The 22,162-nt window shown below is 41.7% G+C and overlaps 2 protein-coding genes across 5 annotated transcripts; one reads left to right on the forward strand and one right to left on the reverse strand.

Moving 5' to 3' along the window:
- Positions 1–1,132: 1,132 nt before the first annotated feature.
- On the forward strand, positions 1,133–8,803 carry LOC110499778 (GLIPR1-like protein 1). Of its 4 annotated transcripts, none has more exons than XM_090200993.1 (6): positions 1,133–1,586; positions 2,318–2,572; positions 2,986–3,104; positions 8,085–8,179; positions 8,373–8,399; positions 8,509–8,803. In XM_090200993.1, exons 1-6 carry the CDS (start codon positions 1,395–1,397, stop codon positions 8,661–8,663), a joined length of 843 nt encoding a protein of 280 aa, XP_090057119.1. In that variant the 5' UTR covers positions 1,133–1,394; the 3' UTR covers positions 8,664–8,803. The 4 variants fall into 4 exon arrangements, 1 of the variants encoding a protein (XP_090057119.1); XR_016486888.1 differs by having other exon boundaries at positions 1,134–1,586; positions 8,085–8,245; XR_016486890.1 differs by lacking the exon at positions 2,986–3,104 and having other exon boundaries at positions 1,138–1,586; positions 8,085–8,245.
- Positions 8,804–9,232: 429 nt separating this feature from the next.
- On the reverse strand, positions 9,233–22,060 carry LOC110499766 (KRR1 small subunit processome component homolog). Its single transcript, XM_090200991.1, has 10 exons — positions 21,303–22,060; positions 20,829–21,004; positions 18,039–18,173; positions 17,756–17,881; positions 16,782–16,865; positions 15,636–15,692; positions 14,415–14,585; positions 11,833–11,910; positions 11,112–11,208; positions 9,233–10,212 (listed from the first exon to the last, which is right to left on the reverse strand). The coding sequence occupies exons 1-10, from the start codon at positions 21,376–21,378 to the stop codon at positions 10,070–10,072; spliced, it is 1,143 nt and encodes a 380-aa protein (XP_090057117.1). The 5' UTR covers positions 21,379–22,060; the 3' UTR covers positions 9,233–10,069.
- Between the last annotated feature and the right edge of the window lie 102 nt (positions 22,061–22,162).

Below are 22,162 nucleotides of genomic sequence, written 5' to 3' on the forward strand. Positions count from 1 at the left end.
GCAGCACATACCTGTGTGAACAACTGTTTTCTTTGATGAACCTGAACAAAACATCACACAGAAGTCGACTTACTGCTGAACACCTCCACTCAATTCTGAGGATTTCTTCAGCTCAGAGCCTTACCCCGAACATTGATGAACTTGTGGAAAAGATGGGACACCACCAAGTATCACCCTCAACCTCAAACAAGTGAACATTACTGTGCAATCACATATTTAGAGTTTTTACTCAGTTCAAGTTTAAAAGTTAAAATTTAATATTTGTTTTCACTGCATGTTACTTCTCCTTAAACAAAGTGTTGTTTTTGATTAATAGATTTTTGCACTTTATTTTTTTGTATTTCAATCCAATTATATTTTAAAAATATTTCAGTTGAGTGGATGATAGAAAATTGCTATTATTGTTTTTTCTTTGAAGTAAATTTAGCCCACTTTTGCTAAAATAGAAAATATAGTCTACTGATGGTGCCTTGAATACCGGTTTCTTTCATTTAATGTTCATGTTATGGGGATATTTATATAAAGGAAATTTGTCTTTTGTGTCTGTTGAAAATTAAAGATTACTGACAGAGCCATAAGAAAATATTGCTTTATTTATCTGATCATATTGTAATATATTTGTTAGGTTTTCAGTAGGTTCAATTAGGTTCACTAGACTATATGCGTCATTTAAAATTTTTTCAATGAACATTCGAACAGTCCGGCCCTCGTCTTGTAGCTGATTTTTTTATTTGGCCCTCCGTCCATTTGACTTTGACACCCCTGCCTTACAGGATCCTAGAGAGACCGTAACTCTCTCTAGCTATCGCTCTAGATAAGTCTCTCCCTGTATCTTCCTCGCTGTCTCTCACTTTTCAACAATGACATGAAATGACCCTAATCTCCTTTATGAGTTGGATGCCACCATCACCAAGGCTTTCCCACTGTCCACAGACGTCAATTCAACGTCTAGTTTTGATTTACATTTGTTTGAGTTGTCAACTGTCAATTCAACGCGAAATCAACAAATGTCACAATTTCATTGGATTTAGGTTCAAAGTTGGGTGGGAAAAAGATGAAATGTGCTTATGTTGACTTCTTGCAAATCCTATCAGTTTTTCAGGTTGATTCAACGACATCACATGGATTTTTTTCCGGTTTAAATGACGTGGAAATAACGTTTATTCGACCATTTTCTGCCCAGTAGGTTACCTCCATCTTTTGCCAGTTTATTACACTACTACATGGACTCACTAGTACACAGCATTTCACATCGACTTCCTTCCTCCTCACCATCCAGCAGTAAAATATGCAGACGTCTCAGTTCCTGTTTGAAACAAGCTGCTTTACCGAGAAAGGAGATGTGATGTGAGACGTTTGTGACCTGTCCTGGTTCAATCGTCTGTACCTGAAGCATGGGGCAGCTACTGCTGCAAGGATTGCTGTGGGCTGTGATTTTCCTGGGCTCATCTGTCCCTAATATCGAGTCCTCAGAGTACAACCCATTTCCTGGCATCACCGATAAGAAGTTCATCGACGACTGTGTGAGGATACACAACGCCAACCGATCCTCTGTGAATCCACCGGCCAGAAATATGCTCTACATGGTAAGCAGTAAGGCGATGAGACGGGGCGGCAGGGTAGCCTACTGGTTAGAGCGTTGGACTAGTAACCGGAACTGACAAGGTACAAATCTGTCGCTCTGCCCCTGAACAGGCAGTTAACCCACTGTTCCAAGGCCGTCATAGAAAATAAGAATTTGTTCTTAACTGACTTGCCTAGTTAAATAAAGGTTTAAAAAATGAGAGCATGCAACACTGTATTCCCAAGTCAAAACTCAGTAATACCATAATATAGCTAATACTGCTTCCATGTAAATTATTCAGAATTGGATTTGCTTTTGCAGTTGGAAAAGTGACAATTACGAATATGCAATACGTGAATAGTGCTTAAACGCTTCCTAAAGCAACAACAATGCATATAAACATTGCCTTGTGAGTAAGCTATAGTTGAATAAGACAGCGCTCTACACTGTCCTTTTTTACAAGAACGTGTAACGCCTAAGTTGAAAACTGTAGGCACACAAAGAAATGTAGGAGCACAATGAAACATTTGAGGTAAAGTAATAAAGCTAGAATCCTACATTTTCCAGGTCGAAGACAAAATATGTAGCCGCATAGGCAAGTTAATGGTCGCACTGTAGAGCCCTGTAAAACAATGTTAGAATGAAAGGAGGACAAGCCAATCAGATCCATAGAGGCGTGTAATCAGTTTCATATCACAGATACTGTCATTTTTTTTAGACACTCACTAATTTGGTTGCTTTTTTTCCTTCAAGACGTGGGATGAGGGCTTGGCCATCACTGCAAGGGCCTGGGCAAGACACTGTGACTTCCAGCACAACATCTTCCTGAAAGAGGTCAGACGGGTCCACCCTGTCTTCTCCTCCGTGGGAGAGAACATCTGGGCAGGATACCCGCCCTCCACGTTCTCCGTCATGCGCGCCATTGATTTATGGGTCAAAGAAGTGAACGATTACTCATACCAAAGCAATGCGTGTAGACCAGGGAAAATGTGTGGCCACTACACACAGGTACGTGTCCTCTACTGAATAAAACAGCATCACTGCTAAAAACCATCAAAACGACAAAATGCAGTTTTAGCGTTGGGCCAATAACCAAAAGGTTGCTAGTTCAAATCCCCGAGCCAACTAGGTGAAACATTTACTGATCTGTCCTTGAGCACGGCACTTAACCCTAATTGCACCAGGGGCACCTCAATAACAGCTGATCCCTGGCCTTGACCACACTCTCCGAAGCTGTCTCAGGGAGCATGGGATATGCAAAAAACACCTGTTTCACAACACACAGGTTGCACACTTGTACATGTGTGAAACAGAACAAATATAAGCACCCACTATTTGACCTATTGTAAAAACATTGCTATAAAAGGGGAAACTCAATATTTCATAATCTTTGCCGACTGTATGCTTGCTTGCATTCCCAGGTTGTTTGGGCGACGAGCTACAAGGTTGGTTGCGCCGTCCAAATATGCCCAAATGGCGTCGACAGGACTTCGTTTTCTGATAAAGAGGGAGCCATATTTGTTTGTAACTATGCCGAAGCGTAAGTCAGACTGAATCACATATTACATTCACAAAGGCAGACTGAATACACATAGTACATTCACAAAGGCAGACTGAATACACACATTACATTCACAAAGGCAGACTGAATCACATATTACATTCACAAAGGCAGACTGAATACACATATTACATTCACAAAGCATAAGGCAGACTGAATACACATATTACATTCACAAAGGCAGACTGAATACACATATTACATTCACAAAGGCAGACTGAATACACACATTACATTCACAAAGGCAGACTGAATACACATAGTACATTCACAAAGGCAGACTGAATACACATATTACATTCACAAAGGCAGACTGAATACACATAGTACATTCACAAAGGCAGACTGAATACACATATTACATTCACAAAGCGTAAGGCAGACTGAATACACATATTACATTCACAAAGGCAGACTGAATACACATAGTACATTCACAAAGGCAGACTGAATACACATATTACATTCACAAAGGCAGACTGAATACACATAGTACATTCACAAAGGCAGACTGAATACACATATTACATTCACAAAGCGTAAGGCAGACTGAATACACATATTACATTCACAAAGGCAGACTGAATACACATAGTACATTCACAAAGGCAGACTGAATACACATATTACATTCACAAAGCGTAAGGCAGACTGAATACACATATTACATTCACAAAGGCAGACTGAATACACATATTACATTCACAAAGGCAGACTGAATACACATAGTACATTCACAAAGGCAGACTGAATGCACATATTACATTCACAAAGGCAGACTGAATACACATAGTACATTCACAAAGGCAGACTGAATACACATATTACATTCACAAAGGCAGACTGAATACACATATTACATTCACAAAGCGTGAGGCAGACTGAATACACATAGTACATTCACAAAGGCAGACTGAATCACATATTACATTCACAAAGGCAGACTGAATCACATATTACATTCACAAAGGCAGACTGAATACACATAGTACATTCACAAAGCGTAAGGCAGACTGAATACACATAGTACATTCACAAAGGCAGACTGAATCACATATTACATTCACAAAGGCAGACTGAATCACATATTACATTCACAAAGGCAGACTGAATACACATAGTACATTCACAAAGCGTAAGGCAGACTGAATACACATAGTACATTCACAAAGGCAGACTGAATCACATATTACATTAACAAAGGCAGACTGAATACACATATTACATTCACAAAGCATAAGGCAGACTGAATACACATATTACATTCACAAAGGCAGACTGAATACACATATTACATTCACAAAGCGTAAGGCAGACTGAATACACATATTACATTCACAAAGCGTAAGGCAGACTGAATACACATATTACATTCACAAAGGCAGACTGAATACACATATTACATTCACAAAGGCAGACTGAATACACATAGTACATTCACAAAGGCAGACTGAATACACATAGTACATCCACAAAGCGTAAGGCAGACTGAATACACATAGTACATTCACAAAGGCAGACTGAATACACATAGTACATTCACAACGCATAAGGCAGACTGAATACACATATTACATTCACAAAGGCAGACTGAATACACATATTACATTCACAAAGGCAGACTGAATACACATATTACATTCACAAAGGCAGACTGAATACACATATTACATTCACAAAGGCAGACTGAATACACATATTACATTCACAAAGGCAGACTGAATACACATATTACATTCACAAAGGCAGACTGAATACACATAGTACATTCACAAAGGCAGACTGAATACACATATTACATTCACAAAGGCAGACTGAATACACATAGTACATTCACAAAGGCAGACTGAATACACATAGTACATTCACAAAGGCAGACTGAATCACATATTACATTCACAAAGCGTAAGGCAGACTGAATACACATATTACATTCACAAAGGCAGACTGAATACACATATTACATTCACAAAGGCAGACTGAATACACATATTACATTCACAAAGGCAGACTGAATACACATAGTACATTCACAAAGGCAGACTGAATACACATATTACATTCACAAAGGCAGACTGAATACACATATTACATTCACAAAGTCAGACTGAATACACATAGTACATTCACAAAGGCAGACTGAATCACATATTACATTCACAAAGCGTAAGGCAGACTGAATACACATAGTACATTCACAAAGTCAGACTGAATACACATAGTACATTCACAAAGGCAGACTGAATCACATATTACATTCACAAAGCGTAAGGCAGACTGAATACACATATTACATTCACAAAGGCAGACTGAATACACATATTACATTCACAAAGGCAGACTGAATACACATATTACATTCACAAAGGCAGACTGAATACACATATTACATTCACAAAGCGTAAGTCAGACTGAATACACATATTACATTCACAAAGTCAGACTGAATACACATAGTACATTCACAAAGGCAGACTGAATCACATATTACATTCACAAAGCGTAAGGCAGACTGAATACACATATTACATTCACAAAGGCAGACTGAATACACATATTACATTCACAAAGGCAGACTGAATACACATATTACATTCACAAAGGCAGACTGAATACACATATTACATTCACAAAGGCAGACTGAATACACATATTACATTCACAAAGCGTAAGGCAGACTGAATACACATATTACATTCACAAAGGCAGACTGAATACACATATTACATTCACAAAGGCAGACTGAATACACATAGTACATTCACAAAGGCAGACTGAATACACTTATTACATTCACAAAGGCAGACTGAATACACATATTACATTCACAAAGCGTAAGGCAGACTGAATACACATATACCAAATGAAATCAAATTGTATTGGTCACATACACATATTTAAAGATGTTATTGCAGGTGTAAAGAAATGCGTGTGTTCCTAGCTCCAACAGTGCAGTAATATCTAACAATTCATGTACACTGAAAGGAAAATTCCACCCCAAAACTATTTTGGTATTTGTTTCATTAGTCCATTGTATATATAGTCCCAAAAAGTGTTACATGTCAGCAATTTCAAGATACAGTCAGAAGTTTACATACACCATAGCCAAATACATTTAAATCTAGTTTTTCACAATTCCTGACTTTTAATCCTAGTAAAAATACCCTGTCTTAGGTCAGTTAGGATCACCACTTTATTTTAAGAATTTGAAATGTCAGAATAATAGTAGAGATAATTATTTATTTCAGCTTTTATTTCTTTCATCACATTCCCAGTGGGTCAGAAGTTGACATACACTCAATTAGTATTTGGTAGCATTGCCTTTAAATTGATTAACTTGGGTCAAACGTTTCGGATAGCCTCCCACAAGCTTCCCACAATAAGTTCGGTGAATTTTGGCCCATTCCTCCTGACAGAGCTGGTGTAACTGAGTCAGGTTTGTAGGCCTCCTTGCTCGCACACGCTTTTTCAGTTCTGCCCACACATTTTCTCTGGGAATGAGGTCAGGGCTTTGTGATGGCCACTCCCAATACCTTGACTTTGTTGTCCTTAAGCCATTTTGCCACAACTTTGGAAGTACGCTTGGGGTCATTGTCCATTTGGAAGACCCATTTGCGACCAAGCTTTAACTTCCTGTCTGATGTCGCTTCAATATATTCACATCATTTTCTTACCTCATGATGCCATGTATTTTGTGAAGTGCACCATTCCCTCCTGCAGCAAAGCACCACCAAAACATGCTGCTGCCACCCCCGTGCTTCACGGTTGGGATGGTGTTTTTCGGCTTGCAAGCCTCCCCCTTTTTCCTCCAAACACAACGATGGTCATTATGGCCAAACAGTTCTATTTTTGTTCCATCAGACCAGAGGACATTTCTCCAAAAAGTACGATTTTTGTCCCCATGTGCAGTTGCAAACCATAGTCTGGCATTTTCATGGCGGTTTTGGAGCAGTGGCTTCTTCCCTGCTGAGCGGCCATTGAGGTTATGTCGACATAGGACTCATTTTACTGTGGATATAGATACTTTTGCACCTATTCACTCCAGCATCTTCACAAGGTCCTTTGCTTTTGTTCTGAGATTGATTTGCACTTTTCGCACCAAAGTATGCTCGTCTCTAGGAGACAGAACGCATCCCCTTCCTGAACGGTATGGCGGCTGTGTGGTCCCATGGTGTTTATACTTGCGTACTATTGTTTGTACAGATGAACGTGGTACCTTCAGGCATTTGGAAATTTCTCCCAAGGATTAACCAGACTTGTGGAGGTCTACAATTTTTTTCTGAGGTCTTGGCTGATTTATTTTGATTTTCCCATGATGTCAAGCAAACAGGCACTGAGTTTGAAGGTAGGCCTTGAAACACATCCACAGGTACACCTACAATTGACTCAAATTATGTCAATTAGCCTATCAGAAGCTTTTAAAGCCATGACATAATTTTATGTAATTTTCCAAGCTGTTTAAAGGCACAGTCAACTTATTGTGTGTAAACGTCTGACCCACTGGAATTGTGATACAGTGAATTATAAGTGAAATAATCTGTCTGTAAACAATTTTTGGAAAAATCACTTGTGTCATGCACAAAGTAGATGTCCTAGCCGACTTGCCAAAACTATAGTTTGTTAACAAGAAATTTGTGGAGTTGTTGAAAAACGAGTTAATGACTCCAACCTAAGTGTATTTAAACATCTGACATCAACTGTATATAACTTTCAAAATACAGAAATGCAGCCGGTATGATGCATTTTGCATCATAAGATTCTGCGTTGTGCATCATATGATGCAAAATGAATCATTTCTGGAACACCTGGGGATTTTTTGAAAGGTTATTGGACTTATGCAACCTTGCACACATTGTACTTTCCCTTCGGCAAAAAAAAAAAAAAAATTCTAAGATGCTCTGATTTTAGAAATATGGAAACATTTGAGATAAATTAAAAGGATGTGCATTGCTTCTCCAGGGGAAACGTGGTTGAGATGTTACCATACCAGAACGGGTTGGAAGAATGCAGCTCTTGTGAGGGTGCAAACAATCAATGCCAGGCCAAGCTCTGCCGTGAGTCTGTCAGCTACCATTTCCCACACCCAATAAAATAACAAGATGCAGGACAACCCTGTGATGGTCTGAATCTTCAACATATTCCTCCACAACACCCCCAATACTCTTTCCCTTGTACATGCACGTTCAACACCCAATACCATGTTCTATTCGTGACATAATAAAGCTGCCTTGTCTTCTCTCTTTACAGACGATCCAAAACGAGATGAACAGAAAAGTATGTTTTGAATACGCAACCCTTCATTTAAATGAACTTCCTAAACCACAATGGCAGAATGTGTTCTTTGTGACCAACATTAGCCTTTACTTTTCTCACCTGTGTACAGGTTACAGATGGACCCCCGACTGGGACCCCACCCTGGCCACCTGTGGCCCCTGCTGCATGGCCATATTGGCCATCCGACCCCTGGCCCTTCTCCTCACCTTTGTCGCCGCATTTGGAGTACACAGACTGTACCCAAGCATATTTTTTTACGAATAGCTGAGAGGTTTAGATTAATTGACCTGCACTGTTCTCATTGTTGTCATGCCTTTCTCAATGTGGTCCTGTCTTTTTAAAATTCCCGCAGAGCCTCAAACCAAACTCCCATTGAGGTACAATAAAGTGAACTACTACTAAAATGTATATGCTGCTTCCATTAATGTGTTAAAGGGAAAGTTTACCCCAAAACGTAACCAAAAGTTGATTTACTGACCTCAAGGAGTTATGCAGCAGTCTTTAATACAAACGATATGGCAAGCCCTCTAAAGTAAACAATGCCTAAAATAAGAGCAGGAAAAATAGGTCTCAAATAGCTCACACATAAATGTCACAATCTGTGTTTCTGTTAAGTTACATTTTTGAAAATAACTGTTTCTCCCCCAAAAATCATGTTTGCTTAACAATGAGCAATTGTGTTGGCAAAAGCACAAACAAGTCTGGGACCAGGCTCACCAACCACTGACAGCAGAACTCATAACGCAAGAGCTTATGAAGGTTGAAGAGCGGTGTCTAAAATCATCTCATTTGGCCTAACAGGAATATCAATTCTACAAATACAGAATAAGAGATTATCATATACTTGTTTTATTGAGTCTTTAGAAGTAGCAACACCAAATTACAAAGAATGCAGCCCAACACACAGTTCTCCTAAACATCACAATGCTATGTCACTGTTCAGCAGTCCTCTAGGCCCATTTCTGCAACACTTGACGTCTGTAGCAGCACACGACAACAATGTTCATTTAATCATGAACTAAAACTTTCAGTGCCTTTTCTCAAAGCCTGCAGGTATATAGCTTAATACCTTGTTAATCATTTATAATAAGGACTATAAAAAAAAGCTTTAAAAGCTTTTAATAGTATGCATGTTTTTTTTAATGAGTATATTAACAGACTAAGTCAGCATCATTATGAAACATTACTAGCCTTCCAATGCATTATACTTGCAGTCTTCATAAAGTAGAGTGCTTACTGTAAATATTAACATGGACAGGTGTTGGTGGAAAGCAGTACAAGTTGTTCTGAGGATTAGGACAAGAGGAGGAATCTGTGGCGTCGGGATGTGGTGAACCACATTCTGTGCACGTCTTACAAACAGTTGCTAAACAATATTATAAATAAAGAACGGGCCTCGGTCACAGGCTAACTAGGTAACACTGAGGCATTGGGTGTCACATATAGGGAGACACCTTTACTGTATACTGTCTCCTCTGAGGTCAGAGGCATTCCATATTCATTTCATCAAAACTATGAGGAAGATTCATCTCTGTGAGGAATTGGGGATATTCTATTAATATCCCAAATACATCTTTAGACAAACCCATGTCCTGACAAACCAGTGATCTGCATACCTCGTTTGAATGCAGCAATAGTGAATATTGTCCATTGTCCGAGCTTTTCCAAGGTTAGCCCTTGTTCTTTTTCTTCTTGTCATAGGCGGGTTTGGTCTGTGGGACAGGGTTAACAGAGGGGGCTCCTAGCTTCTTGGTCTTGGCTTTCCTTACCTTAGCCTTGATGGCCTCAATGTTGATTTTGGCTTCTGAGGGAGCTAGGAAAAAACATGGTAAAAGAAAAATAACATTAAACAGCTAGGTGTGGCTGTGTGGGAGTATGTGGTCAGTCAATGCTTCATTTAGCCAGTCAGTTAATGATATCTAGAAGAATCATTTCAAAGTGCATCAAATCATTTTATTATAATAGAATGTTTCTGAACACCTCTATATTCATATGGAGTATAATATGTGTGTGCCTAACTTTCACACTCATTACTATTCACGATTCATTCAGGGTTATCCGTCATCACTCATTACTATTCACGATTCATTCAGGGTTATCCGTCATCACTCATTACTATTCACGATTCATTCAGGGTTATCCGTCATCACTCATTACTATTCACGATTCATTCAGGGTTATCCGTCATCACTCATTACTATTCACGATTCATTCAGGGTTATCCGTCATCACTCATTACTATTCACGATTCATTCAGGGTTATCCGTCATCACTCATTACTATTCACGATTCATTCAGGGTTATCCGTCATCACTCATTGCTATTCACGATTCATTCAGGGTTATCCGTCATCACTCATTACTATTCACGATTCATTCAGGGTTATCCGTCATCACTCATTACTATTCACGATTCATTCAGGGTTATCCGTAATCACGGTAGCGTCCACATTATCCATATCATGAAAGCAACAACCAAAGTCTAGGAGGAAGGGTAGGCCAGCTGATAAAGATGAGTCTTAAGGCCGGCTTTAAAAAGCCCCAAGAATGTGGGGAAGAGAGTTTCAAAAGATCTGTGAGTGGGAGGAAAGGGCCTGGTTGCCTAACTGGTGTGGGACATGAAGCAGTCTGGCATGGCTTGAAGGAAGTGGGTGCAAAGGTCAGGTGGAGAGAAGGTAGTTAAGAACATAATTATTCAAATGATTCACTGTACCTTTGTTGGTCTTCTTCATAACAGGTTTCTCCTTAGGAGGAATAAAGGCCCTGTTTCGCTCCTCTTGCCTCTTAGACAACACCTCGGCTTGTTTCACCTTGGAAACACAGACACAATCAGGCATAGGACAAATGGATTTGGCACAGTAAATCCTGTTGTGCGTCTTTTGAAGGTCATTCGTTTCTCATGCAATGCTATACAAACAGTAACTGGTGCATAGCTATCAAGTCCCGTGATGGTTGTGTCTTTTGAAGGTCATTCGTTTCTCATGCAATGCTATACAAACAGTAACTGGTGCATAGCTATCAAGTCCCGTGATGGTTGTGTCTTTTGAAGGTCATTCGTTTCTCATGCAATGCTATACAAACAGTAACTGGTGCATAGCTATCAAGTCCCGTGATGGTTGTGTCTTTTGAAGGTCATTCGTTTCTCATGCAATGCTATACAAACAGTAACTGGTGCATAGCTATCAAGTCCCGTGATGGTTGTGTCTTTTGAAGGTCATTCGTTTCTCATGCAATGCTATACAAACAGTAACTGGTGCATAGCTATCAAGTCCCGTGATGGTTGTGTCTTTTGAAGGTCATTCGTTTCTCATGCAATGCTATACAAACAGTAACTGGTGCATAGCTATCAAGTCCCGTGATGGTTGCGACACCTAAGGACAAAGCTGTGTCAAGTAACAGTTACGTGATAACAGCCAAGTGATATCCATGGTTACCTTTATCTCTTCCATCTTCTTCCTCTTCTTAACACTCTCTCGAAGAAAGAACTCTCCCGTTGCCAGTTCCTTGTCAATCTAGACAACCAGGAAACAACAAAACAGTGAATCCAGGAACATGGGTATGAACAAGCTTAGTGATATGTTTAGTGATGGATGGGTTATATCAAGTAGTTATAGACCAAGTCATCTGTTGATGTTAGGCTCTATGGCTGTTGTATGTTATAGTACAAGGATGATTAAAAAAGAAGATTGGGAACTTCTAAGCAATTTGCGGGTCGGAAAAGGGGCAGTTTAAAATATATTCATAAGACGCTCAAGAGTGGTCTGGAGTAATAATTTCCAGGCTTGGAGTAATAATTTCCAGGCTTGGAGTAATAATTTCCAGGCTTGGAGTAATAATTTCCAGGCTTGGAGTAATAATTTCCAGGCTTGGAGTAATAATTTCCAGGCTTGGAGTAATAATTTCCAGGCTTGGAGTAATAATTTCCAGGCTTGGAGTAATAATTTCCAGGCTTGGAGTAATAATTTCCAGGCTTGGAGTAATAATTTCCAGGCTTGGAGTAATAATTTCCAGGCTTGGAGTAATAATTTCCAGGCTTGGAGTAATAATTTCCAGGCTTGGAGTAATAATTTCCAGGCTTGGAGTAATAATTTCCAGGCCACTCTTGAACTTCTAAAACTAAATAGAAATTACGCAGAAATAATGGACTCTTTTTTTTTTAAGTGCCCTTTTTCCAGCTCGCAAATTGCTTTTGACTTACAAATCAGTTTAAAAAAAATCTGTGCCCTCCGCTGAATTTTGAAATCCCAATGTGGGCCTGGAGTCAAAGTTATTACACACCCCTGTTACAGTATGTGGAAGAGGACTTGTCAATGTCCTGTGTTATCTTGAAACTGAACTTTAAAAATATATATTTTTTATTGTACTGTGCTTGCACTTTGTATGCTACGTTTGACGTGCCATCTACATGAAGATTAGTCTACTGGGCTGACATGTATGACACAGGAACCGATACAAATAAATATATCATGCCTGTGTGGCGGTTCTGACCCACTAACCTGGCTCTCAGGCTGCTGCGGGGGGAGGCGGTTCTGACCCACTAACCTGGCTCTCAGGCTGCTGCAGGGGGGAGGCGGTTCTGACCCACTAACCTGGCTCTCAGGCTGCTGAGGGGGGAGGCGGTTCTGACCCACTAACCTGGCTCTCAGGCTGCTGAGGGGGGAGGCGGTTCTGACCCACTAACCTGGCTCTCAGGCTGCTGCGGGGGGAGGCGGTTCTGACCCACTAACCTGGCTCTCAGGCTGCTGCAGGGGGGAGGCGGTTCTGACCCACTAACCTGTCTCAGGCTGCTGCGGGGGGAGGCGGTTCTGACCCACTAACCTGGCTCTCAGGCTGCTGAGGGGGGAGGCGGTTCTGACCCACTAACCTGTCTCTCAGGCTGCTGCAGGGGGGAGGCGGTTCTGACCCACTAACCTGTCTCTCAGGCTGCTGCAGGGGGGAGGCGGTTCTGACCCACTAACCTGTCTCAGGCTGCTGAGGGGGGAGGCGGTTCTGACCCACTAACCTGGCTCTCAGGCTGCTGCAGGGGGGAGGCGGTTCTGACCCACTAACCTGGCTCTCAGGCTGCTGCAGGGGGGAGGCGGTTCTGACCCACTAACCTGTCTCAGGCTGCTGCGGGGGGAGGCGGTTCTGACCCACTAACCTGGCTCTCAGGCTGCTGAGGGGGGAGGCGGTTCTGACCCACTAACCTGTCTCTCAGGCTGCTGCAGGGGGGAGGCGGTTCTGACCCACTAACCTGTCTCTCAGGCTGCTGCAGGGGGGAGGCGGTTCTGACCCACTAACCTGTCTCAGGCTGCTGAGGGGGGAGGCGGTTCTGACCCACTAACCTGGCTCTCAGGCTGCTGAGGGGGGAGGCGGTTCTGACCCACTAACCTGTCTCTCAGGCTGCTGCAGGGGGGAGGCGGTTCTGACCCACTAACCTGTCTCAGGCTGCTGCAGGGGGGAGGCGGTTCTGACCCACTAACCTGGCTCTCAGGCTGCTGAGGGGGGAGGCGGTTCTGACCCACTAACCTGGCTCTCAGGCTGCTGAGGGGGGAGGCGGTTCTGACCCACTAACCTGGCTCTCAGGCTGCTGCGGGGGGAGGCGGTTCTGACCCACTAACCTGGCTCTCAAGCTGCTGCGGGGGGAGGCAGTTCTGACCCACTAACCTGGCTCTCAGGCTGCTGCGGGGGGGAGGCGGTTCTGACCCACTAACCTGGCTCTCAGGCTGCTGAGGGGGGAGGCGGTTCTGACCCACTAACCTGGCTCTCAGGCTGCTGCGGGGGGAGGCGGTTCTGACCCACTAACCTGGCTCTCAGGCTGCTGCGGGGGGAGGCGGTTCTGACCCACTAACCTGGCTCTCAGGCTGCTGCGGGGGGAGGCGGTTCTGACCCACTAACCTGGCTCTCAGGCTGCTGCGGGGGGAGGCGGTTCTGACCCACTAACCTGGCTCTCAAGCTGCTGCGGGGGGAGGCAGTTCTGACCCACTAACCTGGCTCTCAGGCTGCTGCGGGGGGGAGGCGGTTCTGACCCACTAACCTGGCTCTCAGGCTGCTGCGGGGGGAAAGGCGTGTACTCCTTCTTTGTCGTCTTTTTCTTAGGCTCCTTGCGCTTGGTCAGGTTCTTGTGTCGGAAGTTGGGTAGGAATCGCTCCCAGCTCTGCAGCCGCAGCTCGGGGTCCTTGGACAGCTCGCGCTTGATCATGAGCGTCTGCGGCCGACCCCAATCGAACGGTCGCAAGAGGAAAGAGGGAGAAACGTGTTGGAAGAATTAACTTGGATTATTGAAACGGAGGGCGGTTGAAGTCAGACGACATGCTGGTAACTACATGGCAAAGCTCCAGAAATGATGCAGTAGTTCAAGCCAGTTCCTTCATTAAAAAGGGGCAATCTGCAATTGCTACATCCATTTTTGTACTTTTAAATAAATAAATAAATAAATAAATATATATATATATATATATATATATATATATATATATATATATATATATATATATATATATATATATATATATATATATATATATCTCTCTCTTTTTCTTCTTGTCATACACACCCATTGATTCGTGAAGAGTATAATTCGGCAGAACCCAAAATATAAGATTGTTTACAATGATGTTGTTTACAAACAAACACGGTGTAGCTTCAACAAAAATCTTTAAACTATAATTTTGATATCTTGGATCAGTCCTTGCATCCATAGCCGTCTATGAATTTGAGTGGTTACATTTCTCAAAGGCCCATCCCTCATGGGATTTAAAGGATTGCTCCTTTAAATCCCTTGAGCCACAGCATTAAAGAAGCAACACCTCACATTTTTCATTTCTTTGACTGCTTAGAAACGCCTAAAATAGCTTAAGTATGGCTTCCTCCCTGACCATATAAAAAAAGATTTTGGTTCTTGTTGACAACCTCGTGTACGAGAGCCAATCGGAATAAAGGAATTTGTAAACTGTCCAAACACGATAAAAAACTTGAAAATAAGTTATGACAGATAGAATAAGTCGGTCTGGAGCATGTTGTTCTCAGCTGTCAAGGAACTTCAAACTTCCCCTTTTGGGATCATGGTAAGTTCAAGTCATCTATTCTAAAGGACTCCAGTTTGTTTTGGACTTCCTCTGTGGCGTCAACAAAAACCCCACATCCTCTTACATAGAACAGTGTCGGTTGCTTTAAGTTTACCACGAACCATGACAAAGTACCACATAGACCACCTTTCTCCTCCTCATTGGATGTGGAGGAGAAAGGTATCAATTACCTTGATGTTGTAGATGGGGTGGATGTTCTTCATGGTATCCAACACCACTTTCCGTACCTACATACGAAAAAATAATATTTTAGCAGATAATAATTGAGTCACTCAAAGCACAAAAAACAATTATTGCTCACTCCAGGGAAGTTTAATATACCCCCCCCCCCCCCCAATTTCGTGATATTAAATTGGTAGTTAGTCTTGTCCCATCGCTGCAACTCCCCTATGGACTCGGGAGAGGCGAAGGTCGAGAGCCATGCATCCTACAAAACACGACCCTGCCAAGCCGCACTGCTTCTTGACACACTGCTCGTTTAACCCAGAAGCCAGCCGCACCAATGTGTCAGAAGAAACACAGTACAGCTGGCGACCGGGGTCAGCTTGCAGCGCCTGGCCCGCCACAAGGAGTCGCTAGAGCGCGACAGGAAAAGGAAACCCTCCCCTAACCCGGACGACGCTGGGCCACATTCTCATTTACAGCAACAACCAGCGGAATAGTAACAGGGGAGAGACATTAGTCAATTGGAGGCTGGGGATGATTAGGTGGCCATGATAGTATGAGTGCCAGATTGGGAATTTAGCCAGGACACCGGGGTTCACCCTTACTCTTATGATAACTGCACCCGTTTTATGTCCCAATCCAAAAGACTGCACCCTACACAGGGCAATGTCCCCAATCACTGCCCTGGGGCATTGGGATTAAAAAAATGTAAACCAGAGAAAAGAGTGCCTCCTACTGGCCTTCCAACACCACTTCCAGCAGAATCTGGTCTCCCATCCAGGGACCGACCAGGAACAACCCTGCTTAGCTTCCGAGGCTATAGTGATAGTATGCATCTGAAAGGGATTTATTACCATCAATTGAAACATTTGTACGGCCTAATCTCCCTATGGAGAAGTGGGCATAAGCCAATTCAATAAATTATTTGTTGCCATAGCAGAAATGGGCACCTGATGAATTCAACAGGCTTATTTCAGTGGTTCCAGTGTGTGGTTAAGAGAGAGAGCAGCATAGTGCTCAGTAGGGAAAAAGCATTTAGAAACGTAATGAAATGGAGAGGTACTACCTAAAAACGCATATTTGCCTTACAAAATGTTTTGCTATGGTGTACCCTACTGAACATGGTCCTGATTGAGGAAATCAGCGCTTACCTCTTTGAGGCCGTTGAAGGGTCCAAGGGCTGACACAGTGTTCCCCTGCACCATGACGTAGCAATTGGTGAGCAGCTCCAATGCCTGAGGGGGAAACAGGTTAGATAAATGCCTGTAAGAGGGAGGTTGAATGTGTTCCACGGAGAGCAATCTCCATCCGCCGAGAGTACCGCTACTACGACCGCCGACAGTACCGCTACTACTGAACACCTGCACTGCCTCTCCGCACCTTAGCACAGACATACTTGCTGATACCAGACTTTTTTACTACTGCACAATTGAAACACTTGCCCTCCAATCCCCCCTTTCTCTGATACATGTGTAAATATTTGACTATAAATTGGGCCTTCCTGTATTATACTTATGCTAAATTGTTTATTCTATTCTACTGAGCCATTTACATTGTTTGTATTCTGATCTTTTATTATTGTTGTTGTTGTTATTGTTGTTGCACTGTCGTGAAGGAACCTGCAAGTAAGCATTTCATTGGATGCTGTATACCATGTGTATCCTGTGCTGTTTACCATGTGTATTCTGTGCTATATACCATGTGTATCCTGTACAGAAGACCAATAAAACTTTAAACTTCTTACTGCACAGTGCTTCTTACTGCACAGAATAATTTCCCTCTCCATATCCCCTACAAGAGTAAATACACTTACTTTGAATAGGTGCTTTTACTTTTAGATTTATTTTGCACATTCTCTCGAGCTATAAACTGTCCTCATTTTTTCTTCTACTTATTTGAATTCAATATTTTTGTTGTAGCACTGTTGAGAGGAGAGCTTGCAAGTAAATGTATATACCCTGTGTATATGACAAATAAACTTTGATTTGATGAGCTGACTGATTCTGAAACGTTGGGAGGTGTTAATAACCCTATGCTGCCACCTAGTGATGCTAACATCTAAACACAAAACTACTATGTATCCCCTTGAACGCTCTCCCTGGCTGCAGGGTTGAACAAGACGCACCTTGAGTGTAGATCCTTTGGGTCCGATGAGTCTCTGCCTCCTCTTCACAAACCGTTCTCTGGTTCTGACCAGCGTGCCAATTTTGATGATGTCACACGCCATGTCATCCTCCAAAATACGCACGGCCTAAAGGTGGAAGACAGAAGAAAACATCAACCAAATGAAGATGCTTGTACTGGTTTCTTTCTTTGGGGTAAGTATAGAGTTTTGACTATTCTTCCACATTATCAGGATCATTGTTGGAAGTTCAACTATGAATTGATGAACAAGAGAGCATGCCTACCTGCTCAAAAGGCACACTTCTGGCCAACAGCTTGATGAGGTCCCGTGCCCTCACAACGGCATATGGGTCAAAGGTCTTTTTGGTGGTGCAAACAGTGATGCTGCCCTCGATCAAATCCAGGGTGGCCTTGATGTGCTGTTGATGAGGAAGAAAAGATCATCAATGTTTTGGACAATTTAAAGGCTGTGTGCCTAAATCTAGGAGAGGATCATTCATCCTCACATGGCTACATATCTGCATGTTCACAGACACCTATACACGGGCTGATAAGAATGGATCAACTCTTGTCAACATGTAACATTACTCTTAAAGCTGGAACCCTTAATGGTGAAACTACCTCGTCACATTGTGATCTTACAACACATTGTGATCTTACTGCAAACAAAAATGTCCCCCTGAGACATCATTGCACAGTCCAGGGGAGGCTGCTGATGGGAGGACAGTTCATAATGGCTGGAACAGAGTGAATGGAATGGCATCACACATGGAAACCATGTGTTTGATACTACTCCAATCCAGCCATTACCACAAGCCCATTCTCCCCAATGAAGGTGCCACCAACCTCCTGTGTTGCACACGCTATAGAACAGCAGAATACGTACTGCCATTTCTTACCACCGCTCGACACACCTCTCCTCTGTTTCATCCACAAAACAAAAACAATAACATAGGCGCTGGTCCAGACAGTGACACCACAGACAGATTAATGAGCCAGATATTTCACCGGATGTGTAAATGTGAAGCATCCAGTTGGCGTTGCTACAAGGGCTGGGCGGTATACCATATTTCATGATATACTGGTATTGATGCAGGGACCGGTTTGGGGTTTTACTTTACCTTCTATACTGAATGTTTGGTTTGTTAAATGTGATACACCATGTGTAATGTCAATTTTTATAATTCACTTCGCTACTTGAGTCATCTCGCTCCACTTTCTCTCCGTGCCATTTTCCACACAAGGAGCGCATTTGATGTTCCTCAACCACGAGACACTTGCCTTCAGTCTGCATGGTCAATGTATCAATGTTGATGACAACAATGCTTTTCACTTTGCTTCTTAGTAATAATCCACTAGCGTTCTATAATGACACTATTATTTTGTGTTTCTTACATCAGCAAACAGCTAGTCTGTCTTTTCTTAGCAAGTTGCCCTAAATCTTGAGACAGTAATTGTTAGCCACTAATGCTAATAGCTAGCTAATAAAGACACTGAGTATGAGCAAACGTAGCTACCTAACACAGCCTGATAATACCAGTGATGGTGTAGACCTAAATCAGCATGTTGTTTGTGCAACAGTATCTTCTAAATCAAAGAGGAATATGCAAAGCAAGAATGTTAGCTACATCAAGTAGCTAAGAGAACACATGAAATGTAGCCAAAGCTTTGGGGTCCCCTAGGAAACACTTTAGTTCCTACCCGATCACAATAACTCCTCCCGGGCATTTTAATTAGTTGTCATCTCAAACACTGTATTCAAAGTGCCCACTATTATAATCTAACTATAGAATTAGAATAGTCATTATATTTCCATGATTCCAACAGTTTTGCTCTAATTCGCAAGTCACATCGCAATTGCAACATTTGGTTAAAAATACATCTTAGATTATTTGCCCATATCGTGCAGCCCTATGTGGCAGTGTGGAAATTATCAATTGAGCAGTGGTGTAAAGTACTTAAGTAAAACATACTTTCAAGTACTACTTAAGTAAAACATACTTTCAAGTACTACTTGAGTAGTTTTTTGGTATCTGTCCTTTACTATTTTTAATTTGACAACATTTACTTTAATACATTCCTAAACAAAATACTGTACTTTTTACTCCATACATTATCCCTGACACCTAAAAGTAGTCGTTACATTTTGAATGCTTAGCAGGACAGAAAAATGGTCCAATTCACACACTTTTCAAGAGAACATCCCTGGTCATCCACTGCCTCGGATCTTGAGGACTCACTAAACACAAATGCTTTGTTTGTAAATTATGTCTTGAGTGTTGGAGCCCCTGGCTATCCATACATTTTTTTTAAACAAGAAAATGGTGCCATCTGGTTTTGATAATTAAGTTCATTATATCAATTACATTTCCTTTTGATACTTAAGTATATTTAAAACCAAATACTTTTAGACTTTTACTCAAGTAATATTTTACTGGGTGACACTTTCACTCGAGTCACTTTCTATTAACGCATCTATACTTTTACTCAAGTATGACAATTGGGTACTTTTTCCACCACTGCAATTGAGTGCAGGAAATGCAGAAATGATAAGTGCTGAAATTTGTTTTGGTTGAAGTTGAATTGAACAGTATAAAACAATCAGAATGGAGACTCATTGAAATCACTTATAATGTATGTGTTGCCACCTAGGATGGTGATCAGAGGAAGCCCACTGCCCGGCAGTGTGAGATGGAGCGAGATGGATTTTGGCCGACATTCTGCTAATTTTCTACTATTCCTACATCATTTTTTAAACGTTTTAATTATATATTGCCATTGACTCTGGAATAGACCCTATAACTGCCCCGTGGGTTTAGTTCAACTGCCCATCAGAGTCCAAAATACATTTTATATCCCAATAAACAACGGAGACACTATAGCATCGAGACATTGTTAAAGCTATAACTTTGATCTCATGGATGGTTAAATCCTTGCATTCATAGCTCTGAATATGAATTTGAGTGGCTACATTTCTCCAGCAACTTCCCTCAGCTTTTAACCAAACCCGTATCAGAATGGACGCTTTGTTATTATTTCAACTGCATATTTCCCTTTCAATTGGCTTAACTTACTGAATCGCCTAATGCTTTTTGCACCAGTGGCCAGCATTCTTTCAGGTATGCCTCTCTATACTTCGGAAAGAGAGTGGCGAAACTGCTCTCCTCCAGTAGACCTTTGGGGTTGTCATCTTTTGTGAATGCTGGCTCCTTCCATCCATCGGGAACAGCGAAGAGTTGAGATTCATCCACTGAAAATACAAGATTAGAAGCTAGGATATAACACACCTAACGTTATAGTTAGCTTCATAACTAGGTAGGTAAATTGCATGCACGTTTTCCCACAGAACAAACGTTCTTTCACTGAGAACAAATTGGTAGCAGTCTTCAAGCAGTGCTCATACTAGCACAATAAATAAGCATGAGGCCGGGCGCGAGCTACACAAATCAAGGGAAATCAGTCTTCTGCTCAGATACATGTATCCAGAAACGTGGACTATTAAGAAATAATACATTTGTTTCTGATACTAGACAATACCGTTGTAATACCTTGGTTTGTATTCTTTTTCGACTTCTTCCCCGACCGCGTTTCATTCACGCTTCCTTCGTTAGTGGAGGACGCCATTTTTGTTATGCCGGAAATACAGACCGGAACTGCGTTTGGAACTAAGATGAGGGTTGCGTTCAAAAATTGCTGCGTTGCATTACGTGCTAAGAGCGTTCTTGAAACTATATCCCAATGTGTAAGAGTCTTTGCAAAATTGTGCAACAACCTTTTCGATCCTTACAATATTTGCTATATTGATTTGTCGTTCCTATCACTACATTATTGGAGCGGCAGGTAGCCTAGAGCGTTGGGCCAGTAACCGAAAGATCGAATCCCCGAGCTGACAAGGTAAACATCTGTCGTTCTGCCCCTGTACAAGGCAGTTAACCCACTGTTCCTAGGCCGTCGTTATAAATAACTTGTTCTTAACTGACTTGCTTAGTTAAGTTAAAAACAATTTATAATAACACCCCTATCACTATATTATATAAATAACAATTTATGACAGTGTATTTCATGTTCAGGTGGTAACTTCGCTAGGTTAGCTAATTAGCTGCTGTTTAGCCATAATCAGCAGATTTTGGACCAACCTGGCGATACTTTCTTCGTTCTCATTTCGGAAGTCAGTGGTGTCTTCAGAACTCCTATAGCTAGTTGCATTGAAATACCTATAGAAAATGCTCCATTATTAAATACAGTTTTGTGTAACGGATGTGAAACGGCTAGCTAGTCAGCGGTGGTGCGCGCTAAATAGCGTTTCAATCGTGACGTCACTTGCCCTGAGACCTTGAAAGTAGTGGTTCCCCATTTAATGTTAATTGTTCATTTTGGCAATATTTACTTAGTGAAGACATCGGTACAA

Source organism: Oncorhynchus mykiss, chromosome 15, assembly GCF_057628025.1.
Source record: "Oncorhynchus mykiss isolate SJ-2025 chromosome 15, ASM5762802v1, whole genome shotgun sequence".
Classification (NCBI taxonomy): Eukaryota; Metazoa; Chordata; class Actinopteri; order Salmoniformes; family Salmonidae; genus Oncorhynchus; species Oncorhynchus mykiss.